Source organism: Canis lupus, chromosome 23, assembly GCF_048164855.1.
Source record: "Canis lupus baileyi chromosome 23, mCanLup2.hap1, whole genome shotgun sequence".
Taxonomy (NCBI): domain Eukaryota; kingdom Metazoa; phylum Chordata; class Mammalia; order Carnivora; family Canidae; genus Canis; species Canis lupus.
This window is the reverse complement of record NC_132860.1, coordinates 27593696-27613137: the sequence shown is the minus strand read 5'-3', so window position 1 is coordinate 27613137 and position 19442 is coordinate 27593696. Positions and strand designations below refer to the sequence as shown.

At 37.5% G+C, this 19442-nt stretch overlaps 2 protein-coding genes and 1 pseudogene across 22 annotated transcripts in view; 2 read left to right on the top strand and 1 right to left on the bottom strand.

Moving 5' to 3' along the window:
* PPME1 (protein phosphatase methylesterase 1) overlaps window positions 1-7702 on the bottom strand; it is an 88229-nt gene extending 80527 nt beyond the window's left edge. Inside the window, exon 1 of the mRNA XM_072794567.1 lies at window positions 7313-7702. Coding sequence (XP_072650668.1) covers window positions 7313-7413 — 101 coding nt within the window. The 5' untranslated portion in view covers window positions 7414-7702. The remainder of the gene's footprint in view (window positions 1-7312) is intronic.
* Window positions 7648-19442, top strand: part of C2CD3 (C2 domain containing 3 centriole elongation regulator) — a 152199-nt gene continuing 140404 nt past the window's right edge. For 14 of the 21 annotated variants that reach the window (XM_072794551.1, XM_072794543.1, XM_072794540.1 and 11 more), the window contains exons 1-3: window positions 7649-7798; window positions 12346-12615; window positions 15543-15700. In XM_072794551.1, coding sequence (XP_072650652.1) covers window positions 7729-7798; window positions 12346-12615; window positions 15543-15700 — 498 coding nt within the window. In that variant the 5' untranslated portion in view covers window positions 7649-7728. Of the gene's footprint in view, window positions 7799-7830; window positions 8090-12345; window positions 12616-15542; window positions 15701-19442 lie in introns of those variants that run through there. The other 7 variants (XR_012015670.1, XR_012015669.1, XM_072794535.1 and 4 more) reach the window with 4 other exon arrangements.
* Window positions 18668-19440, top strand: LOC140614988 (CDGSH iron-sulfur domain-containing protein 2 pseudogene; annotated as a pseudogene).

Below are 19442 nucleotides of genomic sequence, written 5' to 3'. Positions count from 1 at the left end.
TTTAAAGCACAGTAAATTGTTAACAGCAAATATGATGATTTCACGTGAATGTAATACTTCTAATTTAGATTGGGGAATTTTGTAGGTCTAATTGTATTTAAATAGTTTTACTGAGTTTTGTAATTACATAAGAATATGGTATTTACTTACACATGAAAAATTTACCCCTAGTTTTATTTTGTACATAATTAAGTGATATTACATTAGATATAACTTGGGCCAATATTTGGGATCTGAAACAGTTTTCCTTCAAAAGGATTTATATACATTGGAAAACATCATATTTCCTCAAAGAAGACTCAACATCATAAAAATGTGTATTCTAAGTTAACTTATATATTTAATGTAATCCCAATAAAAAGAGTATGAGGATTTTTTCTTTCTGGCACTAGTTTAGTTGATTAGAAAGTTTATTTATATATTATTCAGCCATAAGAAAGAATGAGATCTTGCCATCTGCCAACAAATGGGTGGACCTAGAAAGTATTATGCTAAGTGAAATAAATAAGATAGAGAGACAAATATCACATGATTTCACTTATATGTGGAATCTAAAAAACAAAACAAAATGAATAAACAAAGAAGCAGAAAAAGATGCATAAATACACAAAACTGATGATTGCCAGAGAGGAGGGGAGTGAGGGGAAGGGCAAAATGGGTGTGCGGGAATGGGAGATACATGCTTCCAGTTACAGAATGAATATATCACAGGGAATAAGAGGTATAGTATAGGGAATTATAGTCAATGGTATTATGATAATGTTGTATGGTAGCTGCACTTGTAGTGAGCATAGGACAAAGTATAAACTTACAGAATCACTATGTTGTACACCTGAAACTAATGTAACATTGTGTGTCAACCATTCCTAAAAAAAAAAAAAAAAAGTTTATTTGTAAGGATAAACAAGTAGCAGGAGCCAGGAAAATCTTTAAGAAGAATAAGGAGGAAGCTACCTCTACCATCTACTAAAACATATTAAAAATGCCTCTTTAATTAAAGGGTAATAGTTGCACCTAAATAAATAGTCAAGCCGATGAGGAAAAAAAAGAAAACAGACCCAAATCTATGTGAAAATTTGGTATCTCATAAAGGCATCATTTTAATCCATGGGGAAAACGACTAATTTTTACTGAGGTGAAATTCACATAATAGGAAAAGGACTTTTTAATAAATAGTGTTCCAACAACTGGATAACCTGTGGATAAAGATAAAACTGGATCTGCACTTCACACATCAAGACAAACTTAAAATGGATGTTAAAAAAAAAGAACCATACAGGTCCTGGAAAGAAACATATACAAATTCCTTTATAACCTGGGAGAAGGAAATGTCTTTCTGGGATTCAAATTCCAAAAGCAACACACACTAGAGAGATTTGAGTACAATAAAATTTAAAAACAAAACTTTTGGTATGCCTGGGTGGCTCAGTCAGTTAAGCATCTGACTCTTGATTTCGGCTCAGGTCATACCTAATCTCGGGATTGTAAAATCAAGCCCCATGTTTGGGCTCCACGCTGGGTGGGCATAAGGTCTCCTTGGGATTCTCTTTTCCTCTCCCTTTGCCCATCCCCAGATCCCTCTCTATAAAAAAGAAAAGAAATTTAAAAATAAGAACAAAACTTTTTACATAGCAAAATATATGTAAAAAGCAAGTTGGAAAATATTTTAACACTTATAAAGAGGAAATATCCTGAATACAAAGAGCTTGAAAGAGCCACTCTGGAAAAGAGGCTTGTAGTTTCTTAAAAAGTTAAACATAGGGGAATCCCTGGGTGGCGCAGCGGTTTGGCGCCTGCCTTTGGCCCAGGGCGCGATCCTGGAGACCCGGGATCGAATCCCACATCGGGCTCCCGGTGCATGGAGCCTGCTTCTCCCTCTGCCTGTGTCTCTGCCTCTCTCTCTCTCACTGTGTGCCTATCATAAATTAAAAAAAAAAAAAAAAAAAAAAGTTAAACATAATTCCGTATGACCCAGCAATTCCATTCTTAGGTATTTACCCAAGGGAAATCCAAATATACTACCACAGAAAGATTTCTATGTGAATGTTCAGAGCAGTATTATTTAGAGTAGCAAAAAAATGGAAACAAGGTTCAGCAACTGATAAACAAGTAAGTAAAATCTGGTATATCTACACAAAGGAATATCATTCAGCAATAAAAAGGAATGATATATTGATAGCATGTTACAGTGTGGATGAATCTTGAAAACATTATACTAAGTGAAAGAAGTCAATCACAAAAGGCTGCTGACTATATGATTTCATTTATATGAAATCTCCAGCATAGGCAAATCCATGAACACAGAAAATAGATTAGTGGTTCTCAGGGAATCGGGGAGGGGGAAATAACTGCCAGCAAGTAGGTAGTTTCTTTATGGGATAATGAAAATGTCCTAGAATTAGTGACAATGACTATACAACCCTGAGTACACCAAAACTAAATGAACTGTATACTATAAAAGGGTGAATTCTATGGTATGTGACTCTTAATTTTTAAAAACCTAGTAAGTAACAACAACAGAGATACTGGGATTTATAGAGCTTGAGCAAGTCACTTTACTTTGTCCTTTATTTCTCCATTTGTGTGAATAGCTACTTAAAGCCTTCTTAAAAGGCCTGATATCCAATATAAAATTAAGAAGTTAAATGAAGGACTATTTAATCAGATATGAGTAATATAGAACTTACAGGGAAAAAAGCTGACATTACAAAAAATTCAAAGGAGAGCTTCTACTTCATAAAGAATAAGCCTTTCTCACAGTTCTCTATATAAAATAATTTGCTAGTTATCATTCCTTAAAAGCTTATGTGTCAGGAAGTATAAGTGCTTTGCATGTATTATCTCATTCTCATAGAACTCTAAAGTAAGCAGAAATTAAAAGGAAAAAAAAAAAGAAAAAGACTGAGGAGTTAAATGACTTAACCAAAGTAAATGCACAAGCTGGGCTTCAAACTCCGATCTATACTACTACTTTTTTTTTTTTTTTTTTTTAGATCTGTATCACTTCAAACAATTTCTACAGCAAAGTATAACAAGAGCAACAATGGACTAAAAATCTGAAATCTGGGCTTGAATCCTGTTTCTGCCATTTGATGATTCTGGTTTTTAGGCAAGTCAGAGAACATTGGAGTTTTCTCATTAAGAGAAAATATCCCTGCCCTAAGGAATCTCATAAAATAATACAAAAAAGCACCAATATATCTTTCAGTTAAAGCACTGGAGAAATGTTAAGATATAACTACAGAAATGGAGTACCATTGATAAACCAAAAACACATTGAAAATGAATGGTTCTAATAATCTATATAGTCTCTTTAATGGTAATGGCATGTACTAAAGCAGTGATTTTCAAAACACACTCCTCTCAAGCACACCTCGGTGCTGTGGACTGAACCTTTGTGCCCCTCCTCCAGCCCCAAATTCATGTTCAATCCTAACATCCAATTTGATGGTATTTGGAAGTGGGACGATGGGAGATGATGAGGTCATGAGAGTGCAGCCTTCAAGGATGTTATTAGTGCCCTTAGAAAAGAGATGCACAGAGCTTCCTTCCCCCTGCTGTGTGAGGACCCAGCAAGAAGATTGCCATCTCTGGACCAGCATGCAGTCCCTACTGAACACAGAATCTGTCAGCGGCTTGATCTTGGACTTCCCAGCCTCCAGAAATGTGAGAAATACATTTCTGCTGTTTATAAGCCATCTAACCTATGGTATTTTTGTTATGGCAACTCTAACAGGGTAAGATACCAGTTACAAGTAGGGATCACAAACCAGAACAGCTCCAAAATCTTTAATAAAAAAGTTCAGAACCACGGTTTTTGGCATCATCTACTGGCATCCATCATGGAACAATAAAACCAGGAATTCAGGCCTTACCTAAGAAAAAGTGTTGGTGTTTCGAGACTAAACATCAATTGAATTCTAGTTCTCCCACATACCAGTTGGGTGACTTTTAATCTCAAGTCTGAACTTCCTTATTTATAAATGCAAAGAAATATCTACCTCGCAAGGTTGTAAACAGATTAAAGTAACATACAAACAAATATAATAAAGTAACACACATGAAGCTACTACTACAATGGCTGGCACAAAGTACCTATCTAGAAAAAAAAAAAGTAATTGTTATTATTACATTATCAAACAATACTCTGGAATTTCTATATCTAATTTGAAAAACTAAATTATGGACACTCACAAAAAATCATAAACCCAAAACCACCCTGAACATGGAAACACATCTAAATAAGGTTTAGTGAAATTAAAGGTAAGAGATTATGAATTGAAAGAGTTGAAAGAATAAGTCATAAAAAGATTGTCAAAGGCACAGGTCCAACTTGAGAGTAAGAAATAGATGGGGGAATGGAAAAAGATAAGGAAAATGCAAATGAATGAATAGAAGAAATAAAATAGGATGCAGGATGCTTTAAAATTGGTAGAAGTAAGACTTCATAAATCAAGACTGAGGAAAAAGACTGAATCCTAGAGTATTTGTAAAGAACTAAGACATACAACTCAAAACAGGATAACAACTATGAATCCGAAAAACAAAATGGATCTTAGAGACTCCAAGTCTTAGTCTTTAGTGGCTCTAACCACTTAGCTCCTACTGCCTTAGTATGAAGAAGATTTGAGTTTGTCTTCTCTGTCTCTCTTTTTTAAAGATTTATTTTAGAGAGAGAGCACAAGTGGGAGGGGCAGAGGGAGAAAGAATCTCAAGCAGATTCTACACTGAGCTTGGAGCCCAACTTGGGACTCCATCTTATGACCCTGAGATCACAACCTGAGCTGAAACCAAGGCTGGTCACTTAACCAACCACCCAGGTACCCTGAGTTTTACTTTTTTATTAATAAAAAATATTGTCCCTTGCCTCTTAAGTTTACCTTACAGAATACAGAATTAAATTCTTCGAATTTATTTTCTCAACTATACAGTGACACAGTAAAATGAGATCATTTATACATGTTCCTTCTAGGACAGGGAGAGAGTCAATATTACCACTAACTTTAGACTCAGCTGAGGCCTGCCTATATTCCAATAAGGAAACAGGAAAGAAAAATAAAGGAAAACAAGCCACTTGGGAAGCACATAAAATTCACCAACAAAGCCCTTCTCTTCGCAGTATCATAAAGGATTTTTCTAAAGAACTTTGTTTTCTAGGATAAATAGTTAACAAAAGCATCTATTTAAAGAGAGTACATTACCAACAATTAACACAATTTTCTAATTAGCAGCTTTTTGCTGTATTTTCTCTTAGTGTTTTTCTTTTCAGTTCATCTTCAGAGAACTAGTTTTAACAAAGTGAGAAGCTGAACTCTAATTTACTTGTAGCAAGTATAGTTATCAAAAAGCTAATATTTTTATGTATTTTTACAGAAGAGTACCGGTATACTAAAGGATGAATTTTAGTCTAAGAAAGGCAACAACTAAGACACATACCAACGATAAATGTTACATTTATTTTTATACTCCAGGTTAACTTTCCCAAATAATCTGTCATGGATCAGTTTCCAGATCCTCCTTATTCATGTTACAGTCTTCACTTTCTGTCTTCTAAAGCCAAAACAATCTCCGTTTTACCTTATATGAGGCCTTCTACCACGTCTTTCCATTGTGCATCCACTATCTATCTTCTGTCAAGGTTTTCTCATGTTTCTACTGTGTATCATAGTCAGGTTTCCAATTCTTAATTTCCTCCCCCTGGTTTTTTCAACCACCACCCATTAATTCTCACACCTCTCTACCCCACTGTTTTAATTTATGGGATATTCCTTTCCCTTTATTCCAGAGACCTTCTTTCATAGTACTGCATCTCCTGTCCTCATCTCCTTTTTGATCAGTTTTTCTACGTACTACTTCTTTAGAAACGAAAGTTTCTCTTCTCTAGTCTTTATTCCAAGGATATCTATCAATCGAACTCTAAAATCCCAAGCACACTCTCTTGACTACCTCACACCTACTCTTTCTACCCCTTCTCTCTTAACAGTCACTAGTCTCCAGAATATTATTTTATACTACAAATACCTCACAAAACCAACTGCCGGGACACCTGGGTGGCTCAGAAGTTGAGCATCTGCCTTCGGCCCACGGCATGATCCTGGAGTTCCTGGATCCAGTCCCACATCAGGCTCCCTGCATGGAGCCTGCTTCTCTCTGCCTATGTCTTTGCCTCTCTCTCTGTGTCTTTCATGAGTAAATAAATAAAATCTTTAAAAAACAAAACAACTGCCTACTCAATTTCCTCTGCTTTCCAGTAATTACCTCTCTTATGTTCAATTGATACCCTCTCTTACACCTGAGTAACTCCTAATCTGGCTCAAGCCATTCAATGACATAAAATTTCCCAAACCTATCTCTTCAACACAGCTCCTCCCTTCCCAGTAAATGGTTTTCCCCCAAACGTTTTAACTGGCTACTCTGAATGCTTCATTAAGTCTGAATCTTCTCAAACCAGTATGTACCTTCTCCATCAGACTTACTTGCCTGGCAAAAATCAACTGCCCAAATTTCCTCTTTAAGCTTCTCATACCTTATCTCTGCAGCACTTTCATTCCCTAAACCCTGTTCCCAATCTTTTCTCCATCTCTAGAGCTCATGGTCACTCTCTAAGCTCCTCTTCACTCCTCCCCTTACTCCCTACCCTTATTTCTCAGCACGTTCCTTTCCATAACAGTCTATTTAGTTATATTCTCCATCTTTCCTTGGCCCTGTTTCCAAGCTTTCACAGTTCTCCCTTAAGAGATCTAATCTCCTAATCACCCCCTCACTCCCTGAATCGGCCTCTTACGGCCCTAGGCACTCTCTCTAGAACCTTCTGCTCCCTATTTTACTTTCCTTCTCCAACTCTGCCTCAGGTGTTATCATCCTTCAGCTTTTCTAATATCTAGTTGCTTCAGTCATCTTACTATCCCAAATCTTTTCCTAGTTGTTCCCCTAATTCCCTCAACTTTTCTCATTCTCCATGTCTCTCAACCCTCCCTGACAGATATTCCCTTACTCTATTACGTTTCCTCAAACCTCTTCCATCACTTCTTCTGGAGGTGCCTCCTACATCTCTTAAATTATCCTCTCAGCTTCCTCAATCTTTGCCTCATTCCCTCCTCCCTTCAATACTATTTGTCCTCCAATTTCCATTGACTTGGCGCCTCCCCTAGTTCCCAAATCTGCCTTCAACACCATCGAAACGTCTCCAGGCCGCTGCTAACATTCGCTCCCATCCTTGGCTTCCCTTGCCGTGCCGCTCTAAACGCCTAGAGACACCATTCTCCAATGGCCGGGGCCTGGCCTCTAGGGAAAAAGGGTATGGGTCACGTACCCCATTCGCATCTTGGCTCCGCTCTGACTGCCCCCGCTGCCGGGTAGAGGTGGGCGAGACGGCAGGCGGCCGAGGTGCATGCTCTTCTCGAGGGCCGACATGAAGGGAAGGCCTCAGGTAGTCAAACAGTAGCCTAAGCTTCGTCCCACGCTAAGTGCGGCCCAGCAGGTCACAGCTCACTCCCCTAGCGACGCCCAGTGCCTTTGGACAGCACCCAGCTACCGGCAGCACCGCCCACCGCCCACCGGCTCCGTAAACTCCACCCCCTCTCCTCAGCTCTTCCACCGGAAGTGCGCAACAGCCCTCCACAAAGGAAGCTGGGTAACGGAGTCTATGGATCTATTAGACCCTAAGCGGAGAGCTCATCGACCCTCGCCGGAAAGACAGGCTCTCCTACAGGCAATGCACTCTGGGCAATGAAGTCCTCAAAGGGCGTATCCCTTTGCGCTTGCGCAGCTGCACACGACAGCGGCCAACCTCGCAGAGGTAGTGTAGCAAAGCATCCTGGGTGTTGTAGTCTCTTGCAGTAAGACGTCTTGGCGCCTTTCCTTTTTACCGCTTCTCGCAGGCTGTTGGAGGGAGAGCCGCTTCTTCCTGCTTCCCAAGCTGCCCGGCGGCTCCGGTTGCCGGGGAACGCAGGCGCCTTGGGAAGGGATGGCGGGAGGCGACGGCTTAGGTGCTGGAGCCAGAGTTCAGGTGGTGAAGAAGAGCCCCGGCTCGTCATGAAACAACGAAAAGGCCAGGGGTCTGCGGGCGTCCGTGGCCGCAAGAAAAGAGGTAACTGGAGCGACCAAAGGTTGAGGAAAGAGTAACGAGGCGGAGTTAGGGGAGCCAGGTATAAAGAATTCTAGGGAGACTTCCACATGCGCCTGCGAAAAAGGAGGGAGAAGGGAAGAAAGAGGGAAATAACCAAAGAATGAAAAGGTCGAAAGAGAAGGCATTTCGCCCTCACACGAATGGAAAGGAAATAGAGGCCGAAGTAGGGGGACAAAACGGGCGAATAAATGGGCCGAGGTGAGGGCTAAAAGGGTACAGGCAGAACGTTTCTAAAGAAAGGGAATAAAAATTCTAGGAATTTTTTAGCCTTTTGAAAGTGAGTTATAATTGATATCACATTATCTTAGCTTCAGGTTGTACATGATTGGATATTCGTATATGTTGGGAAATGATCACCGCAGTGAGTCTAGTCAGCGTCCATCACCGTTACTAAGAAATTTTTTTGTCATGAAAACTCTCAAAATGTACTTTTTTAGCAACTTTAAGATATGCAGTACACTATTACCTATAGTCACTGTGCTATTACATCCCCATGAGTTAGGAGTGCTTTTGATAACAAAGGTAAATATGTGTCTGTGTTTGGGAAAGTATACCTTTGGAGTTCCACACGGACTGGGAAAAAAAAAAAACAACACATGTTGGAGAGGTGGTATGTCAATTCTAATAGGAGAAGATCATGTTTTATACTTTACTGAATCCCCAAGAACTAGCACAAAGCAGGACTCAGTAAATGTTGGTTGAATGGGTCCAACATGAGGCAATCTTGAAGCATGAAGGGGTACAGGCAGGAGTTGGGAAAGATAGTTGTGGAAGAAAGAGGGAGGAGTGACAAAGTGTGGTAGTGTTGGAGTGGTGGTGAAAGAGTATGTAGCAAGAGGACCTTATCAGGATAGTATGCTTAAGGAGAAATATGCACACCAGAAAAGCAGGGAAGTGTTAGTTGTGGAGGAAACAGGCGCCCTAGTAACCCAGGACTGATCAGGAAATTAGAAATTGAATCTCAGTGGAGCTGCCTACAAACAAACATACATTGTGTGACTTTGCTTTTTACATTATAGGTAAAGTGGTGTTAGGTATGGTGATAGTACATTAGGCCATTGGATTAAGGACTGAATCTACAGTCTGAGAATGAATCTTATCCAAACTGTTTAAAGATAATAAGGCAGTTTGAGGCAGTACCTTTCCTGCCAGGAATGATGGGAGGATATGAAATAGAAGCATGGATATATTCAATACTGGTGTTCCCTATGCCAAACCAGCCAAGTATATTTGGTTGATAGGAGGTAGATAAAAATAGAAATAACATAAGAATGTCTTTCTTGCTATACCATGTGTGTGTGTGTGTGTATACACACACACACATAGTAATGCTCATATACACACCCATGTATTATTTTTATATTCAAACTAGTTATCTATAAAGATTATGGTGGGTCATCTTCGACTAGAGAGCAGAGAATTGTTCGCTTTAGAAATCCAAAGACTTACTTATATAGATCTCCTGATCTGATATACTCCAGTATATTTTCTTCTTGTTAGGCATGACCATTCTCCAAGGAAAAAGAGGAATAGAAATGTGTGTATAATATAGGAATGATTTCTTTTTTTTTAATTTCACTCTAGTTAACATACAGTGTTATTTAGTTTCAGATGTGCAGAATGGTGATTCAATAATTGTATACATTACTCAGTGCTCATCATAAGTGTACTCTTTAATCTCCATCACTTATTTCACCCATGCCTCCCCCCACCTCTCCTCTTGTAACCATCAGTTTGTTCTCTGTAGTTAGGAGTCTGTTGGTTTGTCTCTTTTTCCTTCTCCTTTGTTTATTTGTTTTGTTTCTTAAATTCTTCATGAGTGAAATCGTGGTATTTGTCTTTCTCTAACTTCACTTAGCATTATATTCTAGCTAATATAATCCATGTTGTTGCAAATGGCAAGATTTCATTCTTTTATGCGTGAATAATTCATAGATATATATATGAAAATAACTATGAATCATGCAAAGATCATAGATCTTCATAGATCACAAGGTTCATAGTTATCTTCATATGTATATGAGTATTATTCAGATATATGAATTCATCTAACTATGAATGGAAGACAGGGTCATTAAGGGAAAGTTTTATACAAAGTCATGATTAAATGCCTAGTTTACATTTATTATCTGTCTGAAATCCAATAAATGCTATAAAAGCTGGAGATCCCTGGATGGCTCAGCAGTTTAGCGCCTGCCTTTGGCCCAGGGCATGATCCTGGAGACCTGGGATTAAGTCCTGTATCGGGCTCCCTGCATGGAGCCTGCTTCTCTCTCTGCCTGGGTCTCTGCCTCTCTCTTTCTCTCTGTCTCTCATGAATAAATAAAATCTTAAAAAAAAAACAAACTCTATAAAAGCCAATAATATTATGAGCCCAGTACTGTAGTAAAATGTGGCAGAATCTGAAGATGATAGTGTCTGTCTTCATTGACTGAATGATGTTGGCAGGAAAGAAAATACACAATTTAAGGTGGTTTTTATTGAAATGCTGTCATATGGTATAGACTTAATCATTTGAGCATTGAGTGAAGGGAGTTGTTGCTGTTTCATGTTTAGTGATGGTTTTAAAGTAAGGGGTAAAGATAATATATTAAAACCTAGACATTGGGCAGCCCCAGTGGCACAACTGTTTAGCGCCGCCTGCAGCCCAGGGTGTGATCCTGGAGACCCGGGATCAAGTCCCACGTCAGGCTCCTTGCATGGAGCCTGCTTCTCACTCTGCCTGTGTCTCTGCCTGTGCCTCTCTCTGTGTGTCTCTCTTGAATAAATAAATAAAATCTTTAAATAAACAAATAAAACCTAGACATTGCAATAATTTTTTTAAAAAATACTTGGAAGAAAAATTTTAATTCTGAGATTTTAAAAACCTATGCATTGTATCATTATACTTGTATTTTTGAAATGGTATCTTTTTAAATTAAAGTATAGTTGACGTACAATGTTACATTAGTTTCAGGTGTACAACATAGTGATTCCACAAATCTATATGTTATACTGTGCTTACCACAAGTGTAGCTTCCATCTATCCCCATACATACAACACTGTTACAATATCATTGACTATATTCCTTATGCCTTACTTTTATCCCTGTAACTTACTCATTCCATAATTGGAAGCCTGTATCTCCCACTCCCCTTCACCTATTTTGCCCATCTTCCCATTCCTCTCCCCTTGGCAACCATCAGTTTTTCCTTGTATTTATGGGTCTATTTCTGCTTTTTGTTTGTTTAGGTTCCACATGTAAGTAAACTCACATGGTATTTGTCTTTCTCAGTCTGACTTATTTCACTTAGCATAATATAGGTCCATCCATGTTGTTTGAAAGGCAAGATCTTTTTTTTTTTTTTTTAATGGCTGAATGAAATCCTGTTGTGTACATATACCACATCTCCTCTATCCATTTATCTATCAATGGATACTTGGGTTGCTTCCACATCTTGGCTGGTGTAAATAATGCTGCAATAAACATAGGATTGCATATATCTTTTCTAATTAGTGTGTTCTTGTTCTTTGGGTAAATACTCAGTAGTGGAAATTACTGGATCATGTGGTAATTCTATTCTTAATTTCTTAAGGAACATTCATACTGTTTTCCAACAGTAGCTGTACCAATTTACATTCCCACCAATCGTGCATAAGGGTTCTTTTTTTTCTCCACATCTTGACAACACTTGTTATTTCTTGTATTTTTTAATTCTAGCCATTCTGACAGTATAAGGTGATATCTCATTTGTGGTTTTGATGTGCATGAAATGGTATCTTTCAATTAAAGGGGAGTCTGTTTTAGCATGTCTTATGTTGGTATTATGTTCCTTTCCACAATAACCTGAATCAGACCCTGAATACTAATTAGTTATCAAGGTGGCTTAAGTGACTAGGTAGGTTATTCTATGGTCTGATTTGCTATTTATTTCTCATATATTAGAATACATAGGATAAACAGTCTATAGAGACTAAAATGTGCGTTCTCATTCAAAAAGCAGAGTATAGGAGCACCTGGGTGGCTCAGTGATTGAGTATCTGCCTTCAGCTTAGGTCACCATCCTGGGGTCCTGGGATCAAGTCCCACATCAAGTTCCCCATGGGGAGTCTGCTTATCCCTCTGCCTATGTCTCTGCCTCTCTCTGTGTAAATAAATAAAACTTTTTTTTTTTTAAAGTACATGTTTCTATATTTAGTCTAAATTTTGACTTAGTGTTTTTGGATTCCTCCACAGGTTTGAGTGACATTTCTCCATCTACGAGCCTACCACCTCTGGTTGAAGGCCAGCTACGCTGCTTTCTGAAACTTACTGTCGATAAAGTCATATGGAAGATTGCAAAGCCTCCCTCTTGTGTACTTGTCCGAGTGAGATGGTGGGGTGAAACATCAGATGGAACCCTCTTTTGTCCTAGGGACGCATTGCAAACTGAACCAAAAGCTGTGAGAACCACTACACGTTATGCTGTTCGCTGTGGTCCAAAGCAGTTTACCTCTTATCTAACTGGTATGTTTTTGTCTTATCATTTTACCTGCAGGCCTAATAATCATGTGTTATGTTGTTAGCAGTGGGTGTTATTGTGTATATAGTATCTATGACTTTGTTAATTATTGAGTGAAAGAAGTTTACAACAGCCACCTTTTAAGAGTATACTGTGTGCCAGCTGTTGATATATATTACTTCTAATCCTTAATAACCCTGCAAAAAAGACACTTGCTTTGTTTTATAGGCAATGAAACTGAGGTTCAGAGATGAAATTAATAATCTTTAAGGCAGGGCAGCCCCATTGGCGCAGCGGTTTAGCGCTGTCTGCAGCCTAGGGCGGGATCCTGGAGACCTTGGATCGAGTCCCACGTCAGACTCCCTTCATGGAGCCTGCTTCTCCCTCTGCCTGTGTCTCTGCCTCTCTCTCTCTCTTTCTGTGTGTGTGTGTGTGTCTCTATGAATAAATAAATAAATAATCTTTAAAAAAAATAATAATCTTTAAGGCAAAGATTTGATTAAATTTTTGATAAATGGCAAAAGTAGGATTTGAACCAATTTCTGTCAGACACCAAAACTCATTCACTTTTGCCACCCTGTGCTTCTTTAAGTAATAACTGTAGTCTCTGTTCTGGGACTTATATTATGCTCAAGGAAAGAGTTATATATAAAAGCATATGTATAAATTCTAATATATATATAAACTTTACTAATAATGCAAGTTAATACATGCTAAATGAATGGGTTAGCAAATTAGTAATATTGGTCTTCAGAGCAGGGAAGGATCCATTTACAGGAAACCAGGAGCCAAGATTTCTTCATTTCTGTTCAAGGAAAGCATTCTAAATGTACTGTTTTTCCTCTGTTTGGATCAGGCTTTCACATAAACACATTTTGGATGGTGGGTTATTTATCAAATCAATTCAAGTCAATAAGAATTAAGTATCATGTAAACGTTGTTAATCTAAGAACACTGGAGAGTCAGAGGTGAATTAAAGGTTAAACTGTCCTTAAACAGCTTATATTCTATTAAGAAAAAAATTTTGAAAATCTCAAGATATAAAGGACAAAAAATTCAGTCAGAAGATATATATTGAGCACTTAGTGTATGTTAGACTTTGTGCTAGGCACTGGGGAATTACAGAAATGAATCAATTTAATCAGAATGGTATCTAATTCTAACTAAATTCACAGAGAGGTTTAGTTACAATACTAGGTAGGACATGATCAGCACTCTTATATGATACTCTGAATGCTATAAACCTAATTTAACAAATGAAGAGTGATTAAAAATTCTTCAGTAAGAAGATATCTATTGATGTGATAATCAGCAGATCAGACATTTATGTGAGCATCAGGTGGTGTAATAAAGCGTTTGAACTTCTGATTGGTGTTATCAGCTGTAAAATTTAGGGAAAATTTCTTCCCATGTCTGACTCCCCTTTTTCTTCATCTGTAAAATGGGATTCGATAGCTGCTCTTTCACCTGGCTTTTTCATGAAGAAGCGGCCTGGTTGAATGAGAAGAACCTGGCTTTGAAGTCAGTCTTAAATTGGAATTCTAGCTTCAGGATTGGGTGGCTGTTGGCTGCTGAGATGTTCCTTAAGATTTTGGAGCCCCAGTGTCCTATTAGTTAAATGGAGATAATAGCACTTACTGGAAGGGATTATTGAGAAGATTAAATGAAAAAATTTTTGTAAAGTGATTGGTCCACTACCTGGCACACTGTAGGTGTGAGCCTTATAAAAATATTTAAGTCTTGGGCACTGTGGGGAACACAGAAACTTTAGATGTAGTCTCTGATCAAAAGGAGCTTACAGATTAGTTGAAAAAAACAAAACTGATATGTATGAAATAGTAGTGAGTAGTGCCAGACAGTAAGTAATTAAATGTCTGATTACTTGGCACATATAGTAAGTACCATATGAATATTCCAGGAAGTTATTCGGAGCTAAGTTTAGCATAAGTTCTTAGGAAAGCAGAATCCTACTTCTGTTGTGCTGCTTGAATTTGAGCATGCCGTTTCATTTTCCTGGGCCTTAATTTTCCCATTAATAAATTGAAGGGGTTAACCACCAAATGGGTCAGTATTCAAATTCTATAAATCTAGTTAGGAAAGAAGCTTTGTAGAAGGTAGGATTTGAAGAGATGGATGAAGTGAACCTTGTATGTGAGGCCCAGCTGTGGATGTGAATATGATGTATTTATTAAAAATTAGAAAATGACACAAGAGATCAAACATTAGTTTATAAGATATATGCTCTAACTGAAAACTTAGAAAAAGTATAGCTATTTCTTAAGCTATGTGGTAGGTATTATTATTAATAATAAACAAATGAAGAGTAATTAAAAATTCTTCAGTAAGAAGATATCTATTGATGTGATAATCAGCACACTGGCATTTTATGTACTCTTTTGTATGCATGTTTCATTTGAAAAAATAAAGTGCATGGTTTTAGAAGCCATGAGGAAGCAGCCTGGTGGCCAGCCTGATAAAGCCAACACTGGGCCGCAATCCTAAGTGACCACTACCAGGCTTTAGGAGATCCTAGCTATTCAGAGTCCCTCCTGTCCCCATAGACCAGGCAGCAAGCAGAAGTAGTTGGGTTCTTATATACAAAACAGCGAAACACTAAAAAGAAAAGTTGAGAGAACCCCACTCTTTAATATCCAAGCCATATGCAAGTCTTCCTAACACCCTGTAAGCATTGCCAATTATATAAATTTAATTTTTTTATCCTCTGTGTGAGGTATTTGTTATTCTTCTCTAAAACTTTATTGTTCTTGGGTTCACTCTTCCCCAGCCCAACTGATGTGGTAGGTGCATGTTTTATTTGAAAATAAAGTAATTTTTTAAGTAAAAAAGTTTTCTAATGTATATCCTTCCCACTTCCAAAAAAAATGAAAGTAAATGAAAAATATCTGTGTATGTTGTAATTATTTCTGATTAGACATGGCTGTGCTGGTGCTGGAAGTAATCACCAAACTTGATCATCTTCCAATTGGTAGAGTTCAGATCAGTGGACTAGATCAGCTTTCTCCAACTCATCACATCAGTGGATTTTTTACCATTGTTTCACCAACATCCAAGAAACTTGGAGAACTCCAGGTAAAAAATATTTTCTTTGTTGAATACGATAAAACATTTTTAGCACAAGTAGTTGAGTCTGTTTATAGAATGGTTAGGTAAATGACTCCCATATATCATGCTAATTCCCATTTCATGCCTTTGTTCATGTTTTTACCCAAAGACTGTAATATAACTTAATTACCCAAATCCTCTTAGTGCTTTACTGCCCAGCTCAAGTGCCAAAAGTCTTCCATAGCTCTTGCTGCATTCATTCTTCTCTATACTCTTTATTAAATTTATAACATTGATTATGTAATTATTGTGAGTTATAATCCTACACAATCTCTAAAATTATGTATTAGTAGTCTCCCTTTAATTTCCCTTCTTTTTAGTTTCTAGAGTCCCTGGGAATCAAGACAGTGCTTTCTGCTTTCTGTGTTTTTCCCACAGTTTTTAACATAGTGCCAAGCAATAATTGCTTGTTGACTCATGTAAGTGGTATCTTTGGTGTGTTCATTCATTGACTTAGCCTAAATTTTTTTGATGCTTTATTATGTACCACTAAGGATACAGAAATAAGAGATGATCTTTTCATGTAGTTTTCCAAAATCATATAGGAAAAAATAGAATAATAACAAGTAGAATGTAGAATGATAGGTATTATGCTACATGTATGTGTAGGATTGTGGGGAAGAACATAGAAGGGTCCTTTCTGAGGGAGACTCTTTGAGAGTGCTTCCTAGAAAATTCTGAAGACTCAAATCGCTTAGAAATTTCATGGGTTTTATACCTTATCAAGTATATTCTAAAATACGGAAATTTAAACAAGTATATAAGAAAATAGTTCCAAAAATATGAGAAAAGACATACAGCATTCCAGATATAAGAACTTCTTCTAGAACTATAAGCGCTGTATAGAACATACAGCATTACCAGATGTAAGAACTTCTTATAGAACTATAAGTTACTTGCTCAGTTGGAAGGACACATGATTCTTGATCTCGGATTTGTGAGGTGGAGCCGCACTGTTGGGTGTAGGGATTACTTAAGAAAAAAAAAACTATGAGCACATAATTGTGTTGGTGGAACAGAATACAGTCCAGAAGTAATTCCAACTGAATGAAAGAATGTAACATTTTAAAATTGTATTTATCATATTTTTATATATAATATATTAAATTTAAAAGTAGTGACACTACATCAGTAACTTCATGGTGAAATGAGTCTGGTTTATTCCTCTTTTTCTGATGATGGTATAAATTCACATTAGATCTGCAAAACAGTTTGACATTCTGTCTCAAGAGCCATAAAATTACCGCAGACCATTTACCTCGGTAACCATACTCTTAGGAACTTATTCTAAGGAAATACCATAAAAAGAGAGGGTAGCTGTATGCCAATGTCTACTTATGGAAATACACTTTTAGTGTTGAAAAAATGAAAATAAGTTACTCAACAATATTAAGATTATAGTCTGTTAGTGGAATATTTTGTTTCCATAAAAGATAAAATTACACATAGTTATGATTGTGTAGCTGCATGGAAAAATGGATTTTCCATAATCAATGCCTGGGAAAGAATAAGGAAAATTGAAAACAGTTGGACTTAGGATTCTAGGCGGGTTTTTCCTATTTTTAAAATTGAGATATAATTCACATGTCATAAAATTCACCCTTTTAAAGTATACAATTCACTAGTTTTTAATATGTTCACAGAATTTTATAACCATCACTATCTAATTCTAGAGCATTTTATTACCCTAAGAAGGAGTACTTTGCCCATTAGCAGTCATTCCCCTTTTCACCTTTCCGCAGTCCCTGGCAACCACTAATTTAACTTCAGTCTCTAAATATTTGCATGTTCTGGACAATTCATGGAAATGAAATAATATATTATGTAGCCTTTGTAACTGGCTTCTTTCATATAGCATAATGTTTTCAAGGTTCATCTTTGTTGGGGCATGTTTCAGTACATTATTCCTTATTATGGCTGGATAATATTCCGTTATATGGATAGACCACATGTTTATCCATTCTTCAGTTGATAGACATTGGATTATTTCCACCTGACTCCTATGAATAATGGCAGCTTCTATGAACATTTATGTATAAGTTCTTTTGTAAACACATTTTCATTTCTCTTGGTATATACCTAGGAATAGAATTGCAGTCATAGGAAAAGTATGTTTAACTTTAAGGAACTGCCACACTGTTTTCTAAAGTGGCTGCATCATTTTTTTCCCGTATTTGAATATCCATTGATACAGTAATACTTGTGTGTTTTTTTATTTAAATGTCATTGGGTTTGTTGGAAAATTGTATAGAGCATTGGAGGCAGAAGTCAGATTTTAAAAGATTAGGGAATAAGGAAATCAATTAGAGATTAGCAATTAGAGATTTGTTTGCCAAATAAATGTCAGTGAAGGGAGGGAGAGGTTGTGTGATCTAATGGAAATAGCACTAGAGCTTGGACATGGAAAAACAGTTATGGACAATGGAGAAACCAGAACAGAAATGGCTACAAAACAATTCTGGTGTTCACTTGTCCTCTCTGAGCTTCCATATTCTATTTTGTAAAATGAACATACTAAAATTTTACTTCACAGCATTGTTGTAGGGATTTTTTTTTAAGATTTTATTTATTTATCCACAAGAGACACACAGAAAGAAGCAGAGACATAGGCAGAGGGAAGAGAAGCAGGCTTCATGCAGGGAGCCCGATATGGGACTCCACCTGGGGAATCCAGGATCATGCCCTGAGCCGAAGGCAGACGTTCAACCGCTGAGCCACTCAGGCATCCCGGATTATTTTCTTTTTAAAGAGTTTATTTATTTGAGAGAGAGGCAGAGACACAGGCTAGAGGGAGAAGCAGGTTCTCCGTGGGGAGCCTGATGCCCGACTCAATCCCAGGACCCCAAGATCACAACCTGAGGCAAAGGTTCCCGTCTGGAACCCGTCTGGGCACAGGCGAGGGAGGAGCTGAGGCGCGAGGCTAGAGGGGAGTGGACGCTGCTGGCAAGGATGGTGCTGGAGAGCGTGGCCCGCATCGTGAAGGTGCAGCTCCCAGCGTATCTTAAGCGGCTCCCTGTGCCCTAGAGCATTACCGGGTTCGCCCGGCTCACAGTTTCAGAATGGCTTTGATTACTGCCTTTCCTCAGTGTACTTGCACTACTTGGCTACCTTGCAATGTCCATTCCTCCCGAAGAAAAAACCACAGAAGGATAGCTTGATTAATTTTAAAATACAAAAGGAAAATCCCAAAGTGGTGAATGAAATAAACATTGAAGATTTGTGTCTCACTAAAGCAGCTTACTGTAGGTGTTGGCGTTCTAAGACGTTTCCTGCCTGTGATGGTTCACATAATAAACACAATGAATTGACAGGAGATAATGTGGGCCCATTAATACTGAAGAAGAAAGAAGTATAATAGTAATGAATTAGGATTGAATTAAGTTGTGTGCTGTAAAATCCTATAACAATATTTTTTCATTTTTTATGTATAGAAGATCTTTTAAATGGTAGTCTTAATTATTACTACTGGTTGAGTAATTATTTCTGCCAATTTATTTTCTTCTACACTACTGTTTATATTTGATACTTTGTGTATTCAAACGGTCATTTATATAGAAATTAAATTGTACAACCCTTTCATTCTTAAAAAAAAAAAAGGGCAGGCAACCCTGTTGTAGGGATTAAATGATATTTAAAAATATGGAAACACTTAACATCTTAACATCATAGTTAAGCATGTGATGGGGGACATGCCAAATTTACTTGAACT